The following is a 16,840-nucleotide window of genomic DNA, read 5'->3' on the forward strand; positions in this document are numbered from 1 at the left end:
AATTAATTAAATCTAAGTTCAAGAATAAACTGATCACAGGCAGGAACAAATGGTAATAGAGACTCTCAAATTATCAGGAAATACTGGACACACATGCAGCCAATCAGAATCAAGTATTCACCCAGACCATGGTATAATGAAGATATAATTTATTTGAATTAGTTTGATCAGTGTTTATTGAAATATCATACACTTTACATAGCTGTACAGTACAGTTAAGTTGTAAATGATTCAACAGCCAAAAACAAAAACAACAGAAAGATTGACAATACACGGTTAATAAAATGTGAACATACTTCCAGTTAAAATAGTTTTTCTTTGGTTGTTTTCCAAGTGCTCTGTATCATTTAACTGTACAGTCCAGAGGAATATTTTATGTTATGTAATTCAAATAAAACATGAAAGTTCATATAGCACCAAACATGACTGCATGAGCATCAGTGGATGTAGTGTGGACACAAAATAATAATACAGTTGCTTAAATACCTTTTTATAGTTACAGATGCGTATAATACTACAGATAATACAGTACGGTATAAAATGATTAAGGCTGACATGATTTGCATTTTGACTAAGATTCTCAAGATTTCAGATTTTATTGTGGAAGTACAAAAAATACCAAATATCGGTACACAATCATAACAAGCTTAATTTACAACTACAAACGTGGAAAAATAATCTAGCTCAAACAATGATTCGATTTTCAGGAAGTTAATGGTTTGGGAGTCCAAAAATGTCACCCAAGTTCAGTCACATGACAACAAAAATATATGGAACACAAACAAGCTGCTTTTATCCAGTGTTCACTCTTTCAGGCACAACACATCACACCTCTGCTCCAGTGCAAACGCCTGTCCTCAGGCATCTTTACCTTAGGGCCGGTGTCCACAAAGTGTTCTTTTACTTAAAGGCAGCATCTTTTTTAAATCGTTCCCACTGAGGATACAATACAACAACTGGTTCGAACCAAGTAATCTGATTGGACAAGAGGCATTCCATATGTGCTGATAGAGCACAACAGCACTGGAACTTTAAACTATGTGTATCACGCCGCATCTGCTGCTCTGATTACCTTTTCTTAATGTTACAGCAAACAGTCATCTTCCAGAGCACTCGAGCTGTTACCTCTGAATCACACAAGCCACTAAAGCCACTATCAACCCACTCTTGTTTTACTGGTTGGTAACACACTGATGAATGTACACAATATGTAGATATACACAAAGGGCCTAATTCACTAAAGGGTTGCGCCGCTTTTGCGCCCTCTACACCTGTTCAAATGACACAAAAAGACTCATTCTTGAAGCACACGCAGAGGGTTAAATGCTCCCCAAAGTGCGCTGCAGAGCAAACAGCGTCTCTGTGCTCCCGTGCCGTTTCATCGCTGAGTCGTCATGCAAACATTCAGGGCAAATTTGCTCCCTTGCTATGTAAATGTTTTTGCGCTTGAATGTCATCAGCGCAATTTGCTTTGTGAATCGGACCTTGAGGAGGAGCAGATAGAGCAAATGATGCACATTTTATGGAGCTATCTGCGGCCGCATTTCATTCTTAGTGAATTCCCCCCCAAAGAGTTCAGGCAAATGTTTATGCGTTTCTCGAAAACATACCAGTCAAGTTATTGAACGGTTTTCTACTAGATTCTGTTTTTAAACTGTTGTATAAGGGACGTCACACAAGAGGGAGTGCTGTTGTTCTGAATATAAGCACGGCTGTGATTGGTCGAGAGGACAGCCATGCAGCACTCCCTCTCGTGTGATATTGCTTAAATAACAAATAGGCTGGATAACAAAATGCAAAGTGATGTCAGTTTATATAAAGGCATGCTTATAAACAAAAACAAGTGCAATGTTTATTTCCTCCAACCGCATGGCAGCACTTTTCTACGGTGGCCGTCGAGGGCAATCCCGAATGATTTCCATCAGAAGAAAAAGGCAGTGAATTCAGGAACGATGCAACCGTACTTTTCTGCCTGGAAAAAACACTATGTGGACACTGGCTCTATACATCAATGTAAACTTGCTTTTCTCAAGGGGGCAGTTTTGTGCACCAAAGACAGAACGGCAGCACAGTGTAGATTAAACATGCGCGTCCACTCTAATAAGTGCTACAGTAACACATCCGCCTTGTAGGGACGTGAAATGGACAGAAAAAGCTGCTGAATGTGGCTCAGTCTCTTTGCCCGCCTCACTGATGATCTGGCGTTGTGTGCAGGATTTCAGTCCTGATGTCTGAGGTAAAACAGGTACATGTGGGTTTATGAGATGACGTCACTGCTCTGCTTCGTCGGTAACTGCCCTCAATAGCGGTAGAATGTATGTTCTGTCCTTTTAGCAGCACATAAATTGAAACCCACGAGAGAGAGAGAGAGAGGTTGTTTTCGGTGCACAGAGAAGAGTCCAGGTCCGGAATGACATCAGGAAGAGTTTTGAGATTTGGAAGATGAGCTAAGCTAAAACCTATCGCTCTGACTTGACCTTGTAGCGGAGGACAAGGTAGGTGGCCAGCCGCAGGATGATGAAGAAGATGCCCAGGACGATGAAGTCCATGTAGAGCTTTGCGTCTTCCACATCCAGTAACTGAAGAACCTCCTCAGGCTGTTGGAACTTGCACACCTTCCCGGGACACTCCAGCTCCGAGCGGTTCATCCCGTAGATGGAGAGGATCACCCCTTCAAAGCCGTACCTGTGGGAGAGACACAAACGCTCATTTGGCTAACTCTAAAGTCAGGTGATTTTTGAGTTCCAGATCAACAGAGTTTTGTAGTCGTTTGGTGACATTCGAAACAATGGCTAAATCTATAAAAATATAATCTATGAATATGAATAATGTCATTTTACCTGACATAAGACACGTAGGAGCTCCACTGCAGATACTTGGGAATCGTGTCAAAGTTCACAAAGAATCCAGAGAACAGCAGCACAGGTATGGCTGTGACAGGTCCAACAAATGTGGCTACCTGTTAAAGTAAGAAAAAGGAGATATTCTCTCTCTGTTCTGAGCATTACATGAGCCAATAAATCCCGTGTTTAACTGTAAACCTGCAGTACCTGTAGAGAGGAGGAGGCAGCCCCCACCAGCAGGCCTAGTGACTGGGCCACCAGGGCGGTGCAGATGGACAGGGCGATGAAGAGCAGGTAGCGGCTGGCCTCGGGAGGCTGCTCTGTCATCCAGTACACGATGCTGCAGTACATGATGGGGCAGATCACCTGAAATGACACCTTTATTCAGTGATGGAACATCACATAATGAACTATCTTCTAACTGCACACTCCTGGAAACCATACAGAAGCTGCTTCTTATAAATTCAAAAAAGGCATGTGAGGATATTTCCTCAGGTTCTTCGGGAGCAACATTTCAGCAGACCAGCTCCGATTCACAAAGCAAATTGCTGTCATGATATTCAAGCATAAACTCGCCCAGAGCTCTTGTTTTGTGCCTGATCGTGGAGAGAAGCTGTCTGCACCTCCTCTCTCTGCTCTCAGGCATTAACTGAGCTCCACACTGACGGATGTCACCTCCACCCACAGCTCGATGATGAGCAGGGAGAGGAGGGGGCAGCTTTTTTAACAGAGCCCAGACTTGACAGGTGTTTTAGTATCACTGTAACGCAGCTGCATTTCCAGAGCGAACCCCCACAGCCGCTCGTCCATACATTAATCCCCGTCATGCCGTCAGACCGTCTCCACACGTGTGGACAAAGTGTGCCCGCGTGCCGGGGTTGAGCGTTGCACCTCCCCGGCCCGATTGATCTCTCGATTATAACAATAATGACAATATCTTATTTACAGAATGTATTCACAGACATGATGTCAGGAAACTCAGAGCGTGGCAGCCCTTATAATACTGCACTGTAGTTCCCACCAGCTCTCTGCAGACGGTCATGTTTTCACTCTCACTGCGCGCTGCTGTTAGCGCTGCGGTTTGTGAATTAGGTGCTTTTTGCCACAAGGCTCATTTGCATAGGAAGGGGCCAAATTTGCGTCATTTGTGTCAGGTCTAGGCATACACAAGGTGCAAGCCGTGCAATCCTTTAGTGAATTCCCCCCAAAGTGTGAACTACTGAGAAGTGCCAATTGATCTCGTAGTACCTTCAGCTAACACTAGAGTGCAGCGGTACACTATGTAGCTGTATTTGCAAGTGTACTCCAGTACCCAACTCCTCTAACCCCAGCACTGCCAGCTCACCTGGAACGGGATATCAGCCATGGTTTTGGCCAGGTAGTACGCTTTCAGGCTGTACCAGTAGTTCAGATGCTCCCGCAGGAACACGGACATCTCCAGAGGAACTAGGAACGTGCAGAAAACATTCACATCTTCAAATTGGACCTCATGGATTGTCACAAACAGTGTCAACAAGAAAAGAGCTAACATGAGTAGATCCTCCCCCCCCCGATCAGACTCACAGGTTAACACAGTCGGCATGAGCGCTCCGAACATGAGGAAGAGCATGGAGAAGAAGAGGAACCCGGTGTTGTTGAAGACTTTGCTGGCATCATTGCCGATGTTCAGGTAGAGCAAACCTATCAACACACCGATGGCGATGTGCGAGATCAGTCTGAGGTGGGTCAACACCTGAGAACAGACGCAGGAAGAGCTTTAAGGTAGTGTCACTTTTTATTTTACTTTCTGCTGGATAAATACTTCATGTGTTTTCAACCATCGTACAGCTTTAATATTCTGTCACCCACCTGGTCTCGACAGATAGTGATGAAGGTTCTCTTGAAGAGGATGCAGAACTGCGTTAGCGTGCTTGTGGCAAAAGTATGGCTCTCGATGTGTCCGGCATCCTGGAGAGATAGAAGTTAATTATCTCATGACGAATCTTGAAATCTACAACACATAACAACACTTTAGCACAGCACCAACTTCTGCTGTCAGGGCTGGATTAACAGACTGCTATGCTTCCTTAAATGCACCATATGGACTTCATATTAGCTAGCTATCTGTAAGACTTTGATCATTTAATCATAAAAACGTTCATTTTTAAGGATTACTTTGACATTTTGGGAATGTTACAGGACAGGTATGATACCACTCATAAGTCTGTACTGTAAATATGAAGCTACAGCTAGCAGCCAGTTAGCTTAGCTTAGCAGGAACACTGAAAAACCAAGGAAGGTGACAAAATGTATCCACCAGAACCCGCGTAGAGTTAAGTGGATAAAAAGGCATGTGAACACGACTACAGAGAAGAGATTTTTCAGACGGTTTGTCGTCTGCATCGGGAGTTCGGTTGTTTACAGGACAACAGTCCACGTGGAAGGCAAACGAGACGATCTCATTGGCTAAAATACAATCCTGAAACCCATTGCACATCTGTTCATTGCTGCCAAAGATCAATCCATTGTCGCCTCTCAAGTTGCAAGTCAGACTGTAATCAATGACCAGCAGAATGGAGAGGAAGTCTCCGCCCACATATCCATTATCATTTACTGTGATCGCCCGCTTTCTGCACACCAAGTACTGGTCGCATCTCCCACAGGTTAAATCTGGGGTTCTGACGTTTATGTGATGACCACCAATTTTAATCCTTTCAACGTCATCACCCTCAATAGTGAATCTTTTTTGTCTTTTTATTTGGGCGTTTTGGATTGGTGTAAAAACTACAGTACCCATGAGCCTGGGCCTCTGGAGCTATGAACCTGAGCGTTAGCAAAGTCAAGATGCTATATTGTTAAAACATGTCACCATACCTGTCTGTATCGTTGTGTGTGTGGGCATGGCTTCCTCCACTGACACTCCCACCGGCTGATTGCTGCTCATGCAACACACCTGGTCAAACCTGCACACCTCCCCTCCCAACAGTTTACTACCCCGGCTCTCCATCCACTCGTCGCCAGATTGTTGTTTCAGCTACTGCAGTAGACTTCATCTCCTTTCATTCCTGATGTTTGATACTGGAGAAGTTTTTCGCTCTGTGCCGTAGCATCACCACTCTCCCCACCTGCCTTCCTGCCCGGCTGTCTGCCTTAACCTGCCTGCTGGATCCTCAACTCCTCGCCTTGCCCTTACACCTCTAGCCACGCTCCATATGCCGCAGCCTGCTGATACGTGATTGGTCAATATTACTAAGACTACAAACGTACTACAAACGGAAACCAGGACACTTCCCGTACTTAAAATCCACACTCCTGTCTACAGATTCTACATTTTTAGAAGAACAGCCACCTCCATCTCCCTTTACCTGCCTTTACTACCCCAAAAACTCAGAGTCTGTGTTGTGCATCTGGGTCCTCGTTCACTGGTCATCACAACGTAAATACAGCTAACAAAATATCTAATTCATGTAAGTATTTAGCTGTTTTTGGAGGGGAAAAAGAGACCATGTCCTCGGTGGCTTTGTCCGCTTCTTTCCTTCAAAGTAAATCTATTATGTAATATTTTCTCAAAGGTCTGAGGCCCCACAGCAGCCTTATCTAATCTAGCAGAAAATCAACGACCACATACCATCGTGCACTTTGTTGTACACACTGACGGGCCGTTGGTATCACATGGGTTCTTCTTCTCCTCTAACGCACACATTCCTCCTTGGACTGCTTCAAAAAGCACCGGGTTCAAGTCTCCGTACTCTCCTGATGCCACTTCAATGACTGGAGCAGAGACAGGATTTAAAGACACGCAGATACTTGAGGAGATGTTTCAGATTGTTGCTGCAGCAAATACAAGAATAAAGGTGAAGTGGACGTACTGAAGTCTGCTGGGTTGTGGTAGGTGGGACAATACAGGCCCAGAGTCTTCAGGTAGGGGATGAGGTACGGGACTGTGCCTTTGTAGATACACTGACCCTGACTGAGGATGTAAAGCTGCGGATGAGCAACAATCATTAAAGGTTAATTACACAATAGAAACTGTCAATCATTTCCTCATATATTCAGATGTATACCTTGTCAAACATCTCGAACAGCTTGGCGCTGGGTTGGTGGATGGTGCAGATGATGGTCCGTCCTCCGAGCGCCAGGGACTGCATGAGTGAGACCACCTGGTAGCACGACGCGCTGTCCAAACCACTGAGCAGAGAGAGGGAGACAAATGAATGAGCAGCTGGAGGAGGTCCTGTGAGAGTTTATTATGGTACGATGCCCTCCTGACTTCCTGTGTGGGCTCTCCTTCCCTTTTTAGGAGAGAACCAGGAAGTGCACTCGCCTGTGTGTGCTGCTCCTCAGGTATATTAGCTGCTGGATTCTCTCTCTCCCTGCTAATATGCTTTGCTGTTTGGGTCATAGACTGTATACAAAGATGGCCGACATGACAGCTCCCTAAAAGTGAAGCCAAACCCTCTCTATCGCCCCCTGCTGACTGGCTGCAGTATAGCTCATAAGCCCCGCCTCCTCATGCTGATTTATGTCCAAGTGTTCATTTTTCTGTTTAGTTTACTTTAAATTAGTTATTTAATGCTGTAAAAAGGGGGGTGTGGCCTCATGATTGACAGCTCTGTTGAAAAATGGGGCTCCTGCAGCGTTCTGTTCACGAGCAGCAGAGTAGAGGAGGAACGGCGAGAGGAGGCGTAACGTGTTTGGCTTCATTTTTGTACAAAGAGAGGAGGTGGAGACGCGTCGTCCATCTTTATACACAGCCATCGGTCCAAACAGACATCTGGCTGCATGTTTATAATGACTGTTATCATAGTTGGACACATGGTGGTGGATTGACTCCTAAAACTCATCAACTCAACTCTTAATTACAGAGGTACCATCTGGCATATGAGCTGGTACTGCTCTGGGGCCTTGACTCTAAAAATGAACTCTTGCAGAGAAAAATAGATAAAACAATGTCAGCAGTTTCACTCATGCAGACCCAAATATAACAAACAGCGCCCACATTTATGCAGCTTGTTGTGTACAGCAGGACGAAGCCAAAGACAGAAAGGCTCTCGCTATTTAGATAAAGATAAATAACGCTTTTATTTTGGTGGGGTTAACATGGTGGTGGTCAAAGTCTAGTCGACATATTCTCAACCATTTAATAGACACAGATTATAAACGATTAAAGTGTAATAAGTTCTAAAAAGACTTCTTTGAACCTTCATCTCCCATCAGCACCTGTCCGCCTCACCTGGTGGGCTCGTCGAAGAACATGACCGGAGGATTGTTGACCAGTTCGAGGGCGATGGCCAGACGTTTACACTGACCGCCCGACAGCGAGCTGGTGCGAGTGTGCGCGCAGTCGAGGAGCCCTAAAGCTGTCAGGATCTCGTTCACCTGGACAGAGAGAGTCAGAGAGGGGAGAACTTCTGACCTGTCAGTTTAAATATGAATTCAGTATTTTCAGGTGAAAGCAACACTCTTGTTTCGTGTATGTTTAGCTAGTAGATGTTTGTTTTGCTCACCAGTTCTTTCTTCACATCCATACTTTCATCCAGCTTTAAGTTTGCTGAAACCTGCAGCAAAGAGGAACAAAACGGGTATTTAACAACTGTGCACGGAAAATAAGAAATAAAAGCACACTCAGTAACAGCTCACCATCATGGCCTCTCGTGCGGTGAGGTGAGGCAGCAGCATGTCTTCCTGCATGATGTAGCAGGACATTTTCCTGAAAGTCCTCAGGTCCCTGGGCTTCCCGTTCACCAGGATCTGACCCTTCATCCCTGTTTCCCTGCAGGCAGCAGCAGGACACAGACAGCTCACAGAGTCAGACAGATGATAGAGGAAGGGAAGGACTGAACAGGTGAGGCACAAACACAAGGCCTCCTGCAACAGGTATGTGAGGCCTAACAGGGAATTCAGTTATTTCTAAACCAAACCTGGGACCTTTTTATTTACATATTTAAATGACAAAAATTTTCAGTAGATTGCTGCGAAACAGACTGTAATTGCTGCAATCTAAACGCAGCGGTTAAACCGGTTAAGTTCTTGTTGTTTCCACTGACAGGCTCAGATTGGTGTCTGACAACATCACAGAAAGGATCCCTGCAGAGATAGGAAGATGATTTCTTTAACCAGAAACAGCTGTTACGCCGCTCTCTTCAAGGACACCAGACTCCATTCACAAAAACAGTAATTTTACCTCGTAACCCATGGGAGTGGCTGGTCTATCCCTGCTTGTTTGGTTAGTTTTATTGTGTAATTATGTGTCTTTTGTGCTTTAAATAGTTAGTTCATATCCAACAAAATATTTATGTTACATAATAACCAACTGATCAAGGCAGCTGTGGACGAGCAAGCCCTGTGTTCTTCAAGGTATAATTAGTGTTTTTGTGAATGGAGTCTGGTGAGTTTGACAAGAACACTTTTCTGGTTTTAAAAAATCATCTTCCTCTGTAACAAAAAGGTCTCTCTCTGTAGGGATCCTTTCTGAGATGTTGTCAGACACTTAGAGTAACAATCTGAGCCTGTCAGTGGAAACAACAAGAACTTTTAGCGGACTTTGATCCGGTGAATTTGCCCCCGAGGATTACGATGCAGCCATTACAGCTTGATTTGTGTCTGCAGGATGGAGCCTTCTACTGGAGCAATTCCAAACGATTTTGTACTTTTTATTTATTTAAAAAAATGGGAGCAGGTTTTAAAAATTGTTTAGTTTTGCTTTGTGATAAAAGCTTCTAATTGTGTTGCTAACCTGCAATCTACTTTGTGCTTAAATACTGTCGACAAGACGAACTCCTTTAAATGTATCTGTAGAAGAGAAGGGAATTCAGACTCACCTGTATCCAGCCAGGATGTTCATTAGCGTGGATTTCCCGGCCCCTGAGGGCCCCATGATCCCTATCAGCTCCCGGCTGCAGAACCTCCCAGAGAGACACTTCAGTAAGGCTTTGAAACCTGCAGACGACAAAGAGGACACTTCACACACAAGGACTTCCTATACATCTGTAAAAAATGGACTTGTCATTGCAAGAATATCTCAAATGTCTTCAGCTACAGAACCTCCTCCTCGTCCAACAGGAGAAGCACTGCAGTCTGTGAGCGTGTGTGCTGTGATGTCCGGTATCAAATGTTGCACTTAAGTCTAACAGCATTAGCTCTGAGCGCTGAGCTGCATCATTTTTCAACTAGACGTGTTTATAACCTTTGAGAGGAGCAGTTTCTCTTCTGTGCTACAACTAAATAATCTCACAGGTGGAGACGGCAGACGGATGCTGCTTTAAGATCCAATCTGACATCAGTGAGCAGCACACTTTTCACTTAACCTTCCTTTAAGGTTTATTCTACTCTCTGGTTCTTGCTCTGTGTGTCGTCACTTTAGCCGACTAAATAAAACTGTTTGTTGAAGAATTCATGATTTCTCCAGCAGCAACACCTTTGATAATCCACCTTATTAGTTCTTTACTACAATAATGATTAATGCCCACAGATCAGTAATCATCATTTCTTTAGAGTAGATGTGACGTCATGGCGGAAGAAGAGAATCTATTAATCCATCCATTATCTACACAGCTCATCCTGTTCAGGGTCCATCCCAGCTGTCATTGGGCGAGAGGCGGGATTAAACCTGGACTGATCACCTGTCAATCACAGGGCTGACACATAGAGACAGACAACCTTTCACGCTCACACTCACACCTACGGGAGAGTCACCAGTGAACCTAACGAGCATGTCTTTGGACTGTGGGAGGAAGCCGGAGTACCCGGAGGGAACCCACGCATGCACAGGGGGAACATGCAAACTCGTCTGAACATGCACAAACAGGACCCTGTGGACATGCTTTAATTGTCAGAGTGAGGGGGCTGCACACAGACGAGCACCCCTAACTCAAGGGCATCTCTCCCTCTACCAACCCCAATTTTATACTTGGTCTGTATCCCGACTTGAACTGGAACTCCAGTTTCCAAGCCAAGTACCTATTGACTTGTAGATGCACCTGTGTTCAAACACTGATAGGTGTAAATCCAGGTGAATCTTGACGGAGCTGTACAAAGCGAGGATCACATGACCAACACAAGAAGCAGAACGTAGTTGTGGCAGCTCGCCGTTTCAGCGACTTAGCTGGAGTCTCTGTTTCAGAAGAAGCCATGGTAGGGCAAAGTGAGGTGACCTCAGCGACCTACGGTGTTATTCAACACTGTTTATGTGAAGCTCTTTCTCATATTCCCAAATACTTGCAAATAAATAGTTAATCCAAGCGAGCAGTGAAAACACCATTATATCTATTTTGATGGCTATTTCAGCACCATGGACAGAGATGTCTAACTTATCATCAGGCTTTAGTTAAACCTCATTAAAAGTAAAGAAATACAACTGTTGTTTTTTTTTGCATACACTGAAGCCTGCTGATACGTGATTGGTTAATACTACCAGGACTTCAAATGCACTACAGCTGGAAACCAGAAGCGTGAACAGATTCTACATTTTAACGTAGAATCTGTAAATCGAGGTTACATGCTGGGAAAGGCTTCTGTCACCCTGTCAGTCGATCAGTGCCACAAGCTTTAAGTTCCAGTTGCTTCATGGTTCTGTTTTTGTTTCTCCCCTTGGAAACACATCCCCTCATGCTAACAAAGTGTTCCTCTTGAGAATAACTTTATATGTCTGTAGCCACAAGCTGTAAATCCTCTGCTGTCATGTTGGTGTGTTTTTCATGGAACACATAACTGCTGAATAGACTTGTGAGCTTTACATTTGGCTGCAGGTTATGATGTGATTTAAATGAAAAACAAAATGTTCCGTGTGATTCGCTGCACTCGGGATGTTTGTGCTGATCAGGGTGTTCAGACATGCCTCAGCCTCGCACACACGGAGAGGTAGAAGCTCCCCGTGGAATCAGAACAGAGTTGTTTTATCAGATCATGTCATGCACTAAAAGTAGCAAGAATCTGCCAGAATCTGGGCCCTCTTGTTTTGTAGGCGTCCTCTCTCAGTTCCTGTTCAGTATTAACATGTGATTAAGAGGTTTGCATAAAGTACAGTACTGCAGCTCCCTACTGGCAGGCCTTCCTGCATGCACATTCAAACCTCTGCAGATGATCCAGAACGCAGCAGCTTGACTGGTCTTCAATCAACCCAAAACAGCACGTCACTCCGCTGCTCATATCCCTCCTCTGCTCATATCCCTCCACTGGCTCCCAGTCGCTGCTCTCATCAAATTCAAACCCTGTTGCTCGCTTACAAAACAGCAACAAAAACGTCTCCTGCCTACCTGAACGCCCTCATCCAGGTCTACACTCCGCTCTGCCAATGACAGGCGCCTGGTACTCCCAACACAACAGGGCCCTAAGTCTCTAACTAGACTCCTCAGTAGTCCCCTGGTGGTGGAACGAGCTACCAAACTCCATTCGGTCCGCAGAGTCCCTTTAAGATGAAGCTAAAGACCCAGCTCCTTATGAACCAAATGCGTTCGTCTTTTCTTGCAGTTTCTTTAAAGACTGAAAGTGTCTTCTGTCTCCTTCACTTCATCTCCTCTCCTCTGTCCTTTTTCTCACACTGTCGAGCTGCATAACTGATGAGCTAAACTGTCTCAGACGACGCTTCACTTACTGGAAACCTCCGAGGAGAAACACACGTGTGCAACACTTAAGATCACACTGGAGGATAGAGACGGGCTGCTTTATGACTCACATTCAGTCTTTCACACCTGCAGAGACACTTCTCCTGTATACTGACTCTCAGGTCTGCAAACACAGTGACAGGACACGATGAAACTGAAACTTAATACTTTGGGTGAACGCTTTGGTGAGGAAGGTTCACGTTACGTAGTTTTGGTTGTTTCTGTGTCCTGAATAGATTAGGAACAGACGGCTCATGTTGGTCACAGCAGAACACAGCTTGTGTTTTGGCGACTCGGCTCCGACCTCATCACTCCTCACAGATTTACTTTACATGCAGAAGTCTGAGGAGTGATGAGATGTTAGCTTAAAGGCCCGAGCTGGAGCCTGCAGGTGGATGCTGGGGTGGAGATTGGGAGGAAGTGTTTGTCAGGTGATCGTGGAGAGTTTGAATCAGTGCAGCTCGAGGTGCCTGCCTGAACTAGCTCGCAGGCGTCGCTCCATTCACGCTCCCCATGATTTAGGTGAGCCTAAGCAGAGACTAGGCCACCACTGCATGGGTTATAGTTCCAGAGGCTTCTTATTGAAAAGCTTTGAAAGTGACAGTTCCCAGTCACAAACAAACAAACCAACTAGCCAACAAAAACAATCACAGCATGTACGGCTGCATGTAAACACGATTATTAATCTAATAATAATTTTTATAAGTCAAGTTAACAACAGTACGAATGTTGTCTTTCTTTGAGTGAGGGGAAAAACTTTTTTAATTGTTATTATTATTCAAATTTTGATTATGAGCTGACTGTTCGATCATTGGCTCCTTTCGATGCGAAGGAGTAGCAGCTCTACTCCGAGCTCCCTCCGGATGTCTGAGCTCCTTACCCTCTCTCTCAGGCTGAGCCCAGACACCCTGCAGAGGAAACTCATATCGGCCGCTTGTATCTGCGACCTCATTCTTTCGACCCAAAGCTCACGGCCACAGGTGATGGTTGGAATGTAGATCAAGTGGTGAATTGAGAGCTTTGCCTTCAGGCTCAGCTCCTTCTTCACCACGACAGTCCGGTGCAACGCCCGCATTACTGCTGACTCTGCAGTACATCCTGAGGGAGCTTGGAGTAGAGCCGCTACTCCTTTGCATCAAAAGGAGACAGCTGAGGTGGTTCGGGCATCTGATTAGGATGCCTCCTGGGCACCTCCCTTTGGAGGTTGTCCAGGCACGTCCAACTGGGAGGAGACCCCGGGGCAGACCCAGAGGGAGAGAGACGCCTGGGCTAACTTGCTTAGCCTGCTGCCACCGCGACTCGACCCCGGATAAGCAGAGGAAGATGGATGGATGTTATCAGTGGTTCTCAACTGGGCTCACCTCAGGACCCACCACCTCCTCCTTAGTGACTAATCGCCACCCAAATTTCATTTTTCAACCACTCAAATTTATTTAATAAAAAATGGTGCAGTTTGGACCTGAGGCAGCTACCTGACCAGCAGGTCAAAGTGCAAACTGTAACAGGTAAATGCAACTACTGTGTAATGTAAATGTGACTGGAGCTGGGGTTTCCCAATCTGTGGATACATGGAGTGTGACTAAACTACACTACTGCTGCACGCACATCTTAGGTGACCCATGTCCTTCAAAATAAAAGCGCAGCACAGACTTTTTGCCACAACTTTTTTTCCCCCAAGCACACATCCACGACCCACTTTTGGGTCCCGACCCACCAGTTGAGAACCATGGTGTTGGATCACTGGGTCTCATAGTGAAGGTTTTCCACTTGTGTTTAGCTTGTTTCATGATCAGATGCAGACGTGAATAATCCACCTAACAACAGACGCAGTAATTAACCCGCGTGCTGCACAAATCGATCATCAGCTGTAGTGCAGAAGGATAAACATCCAACAGACTTTGATCGTTTGTGCTCGTTAAGTTGTTAAAAATTAAAGCATATAGCTACTGCTTATGTGTGGAAGTGTCTCTGACTTCACTGCACAGTGTTCATGGATCCTCTGCGTAAACTGTGTGGACACTGATGGATCCTGGGAAGCTTTTGTGGGGAAATACTCCGGACAGGAAAGATCGATACAGATCAGGTTTTGTTACAGTAAGTGTGAGCGTCAGGTCAGCAGAAGTGCAGCGATAAACAGAGTGAGAGTGAGAGAGGGATGTGTCCAATGAGAAAGTGTTGTCTCACTCTGACAGTCAGCTGCAGAGGACAGAGATGGTGAGTTATTTACCCAACATTCAGCTGTCACTATTCGAGACCACTTCTACAACATAGCTACAAAGCTGCCTTCTAAAAGCTCTGCTGTCGAAACACAAACTAAACTGTTAACGGACCAGAAACCAGCCACCAAACAACAGAAGAACCAGTCAAGCTTTGACGTAATAACTCATCCAACAAGGATCCTTGGAGCTTGATTTCTAGCCACTAACATTTCAGTCTGTTCACACACTGCATCACAATTTGCAAAGAAATCTTAACTCATCAATCAGGAAGACCTGAGTCAACTTCTGAAATTGTCGACCTCTGTGGCATCTCGACGCGACAATAATTGGCTGGGCGTCCATGTTGGCTTTGCTGAGCAGTTTAGCGCCAAATAGGGCCGCACAATTAATTGAATATTAATCCTGATCATGGGCTGCACGTTGGTGCAGTGGTTAGCGCTGTTGTCTTACAGCTAGAAGGTCACCGGTCAAACCCCGGTTTGGGCAAGGCGGGCCTTTCTGTGCGCAGTTTGCATGTTCTCCTCGTGCATGCGTGGGTTCCCTCCAGGGTCTCCGGCTTCCTCCCACAGTCCAAAGACATGCTTGTAAGGTTAATTGGTGACTCTAAATTGCCCGTAGGTGTGGGTGTGAGTGCGAAAGGTTGGCAGTCTCAATGTGTCAGCCCAGTGATTGACTGGCGACCAGTCCAGGGTGTACCCCGCCTTCGGCCAATGACAGCTGGGATAGGCACCAGCCCCCCGCCACCCTGAACAGGATAAGCAGTATAGATAATGGATAATGGATAATCCTGATCATGATTTTGTCTTCCCACGATTAATAAACATGATTGACGTTGATAGTCACGTTTAAAATGCTCCGCCCGTAAAAAAGCGCTCCCTAAACTACCAGCCACTCCCCCAGGGGGCGATGGAGAGGTGTTGGCTTCACGTTTGGGGGAGCTGGCACGTCGTGATGAGCGCCTACCTCTCAGCAGCAGTTTAGAGAGGAAGAGTAAACAACAGAGATGGTCGAAGAAACTAAAGTCAAATGTCTGGAAGAGAAGACGAAAAGCTGGTCCCCTGAAACGGCTCGTCAGCGCTTGTTTGGAGGTGTTTCAGGTTTAGCGAAAGTGATGTTAAAAAGACAAAATAATGAGCAAAGAGGTCATGAAACCTGCGTCTGCGCCGCAAAGCAACACGACTAACTTGTTGAAGCAGCTGAAAAAACAGCACAAAGTGCAGCATGATGAGTGTGTGAAGGCCGAGGGGGGAACGAGCTGCTCCCCGTCCTCCAGCGTCAAGTCAGACATCCAGAACAGAGACGCTGCACAGAGACACCCTATCCACCCAGGTCCCAAAGACACACTGAAATTACCCATGATGCACCACATTCAGGTAAAGAACTTGATTTTAAGTCTTACTTCGAAGCTAAAAGACTCAGAAAACTTGGAGGTACATTGTCCTCACTTCCTGCCGTCCTTCCTAAGAATGAATGGATGCATGTTACCTCTCCTCCTCCAGCACGGTCCCTCCTGGATGGTGTAGGACAGGTCGATGAACTCCAGGTCGACGGCGGAGCGTTTGGGGAGGTGGGAGAAACGCTGAGCTTCGGTGATCTGGTTCTCGACCTTCTTCAGGTGGGTCAGCAGAGACGCTTCCTGCTGCTGCTGAGGCTGGCTGCTTCCGTTACACATGACGGCCTCCTCCATGGGGATGCTCACAGAGTCAGGTTCCAGCGCCTTATTGTCCATATCTGCGATCTGTCTGCAGGAGGAAGAGGGTGAGAAACACAACAGAGGTCAACATGCTTCATCATCTGCTGACATGTCTAATTATACACCTGCACCTGGGGGTTTGGCGCCTTGTAAGCAGATCTGAAGGTCATTTAATTAACGTGAAGCAACAACACAGCAGGACAGGTGAGCCAGGCAGCAGCAGGAAAAGGGAAAGAAGGAATTTTAACCGTTTGCCACAGAATAAAAGTTTAGCTGTGGCTGAGACGGGGGAGAAACTTTTATACTGAAAAGAAAACAATCAGTCGCACCGTCATTTAAGGAGGGACATAAAACCAAATCACGTCCCTCTCTCTCTCTGCAGATCATGTGACTGTCAGTAGATCCCCTTCTTTAGAGCAAGAGGAAAGTGTCCTTTAATCAACAGTGGAAGTGGTCGTCTCTCAGATGGACGCAGAGCTGCTGTAACCTGTGTAACTGTCCTTC

At 45.7% G+C, this 16,840-nt stretch overlaps 1 protein-coding gene across 2 annotated transcripts; it reads right to left on the reverse strand.

Annotated features, from left to right (window-relative positions):
• Positions 1-2,391: 2,391 nt before the first annotated feature.
• LOC138604646 (ATP-binding cassette sub-family G member 4-like) lies at positions 2,392-16,372 on the reverse strand. 2 transcript variants are annotated; one of them, XM_069676603.1, is made up of 15 exons: positions 16,319-16,372; positions 16,129-16,285; positions 9,644-9,761; positions 8,463-8,595; positions 8,330-8,380; positions 8,056-8,201; positions 6,887-7,010; positions 6,692-6,806; positions 6,451-6,593; positions 4,692-4,790; positions 4,407-4,575; positions 4,189-4,289; positions 3,051-3,209; positions 2,841-2,959; positions 2,392-2,685 (listed from the first exon to the last, which is right to left on the reverse strand). In XM_069676603.1, exons 1-15 carry the CDS (start codon positions 16,370-16,372, stop codon positions 2,460-2,462), a joined length of 1,914 nt encoding a protein of 637 aa, XP_069532704.1. In that variant the 3' UTR covers positions 2,392-2,459. The 2 variants fall into 2 exon arrangements, with proteins under 2 accessions (XP_069532704.1, XP_069532703.1); XM_069676602.1 differs by having other exon boundaries at positions 16,129-16,372.
• Positions 16,373-16,840: the final 468 nt, after the last annotated feature.

This window comes from Semicossyphus pulcher, unplaced genomic scaffold (genome assembly GCF_022749685.1).
Source record: "Semicossyphus pulcher isolate SPU_LCO1_2020_fin unplaced genomic scaffold, fSemPul1.0.p SCAF_26, whole genome shotgun sequence".
Classification (NCBI taxonomy): domain Eukaryota; kingdom Metazoa; phylum Chordata; class Actinopteri; order Labriformes; family Labridae; genus Semicossyphus; species Semicossyphus pulcher.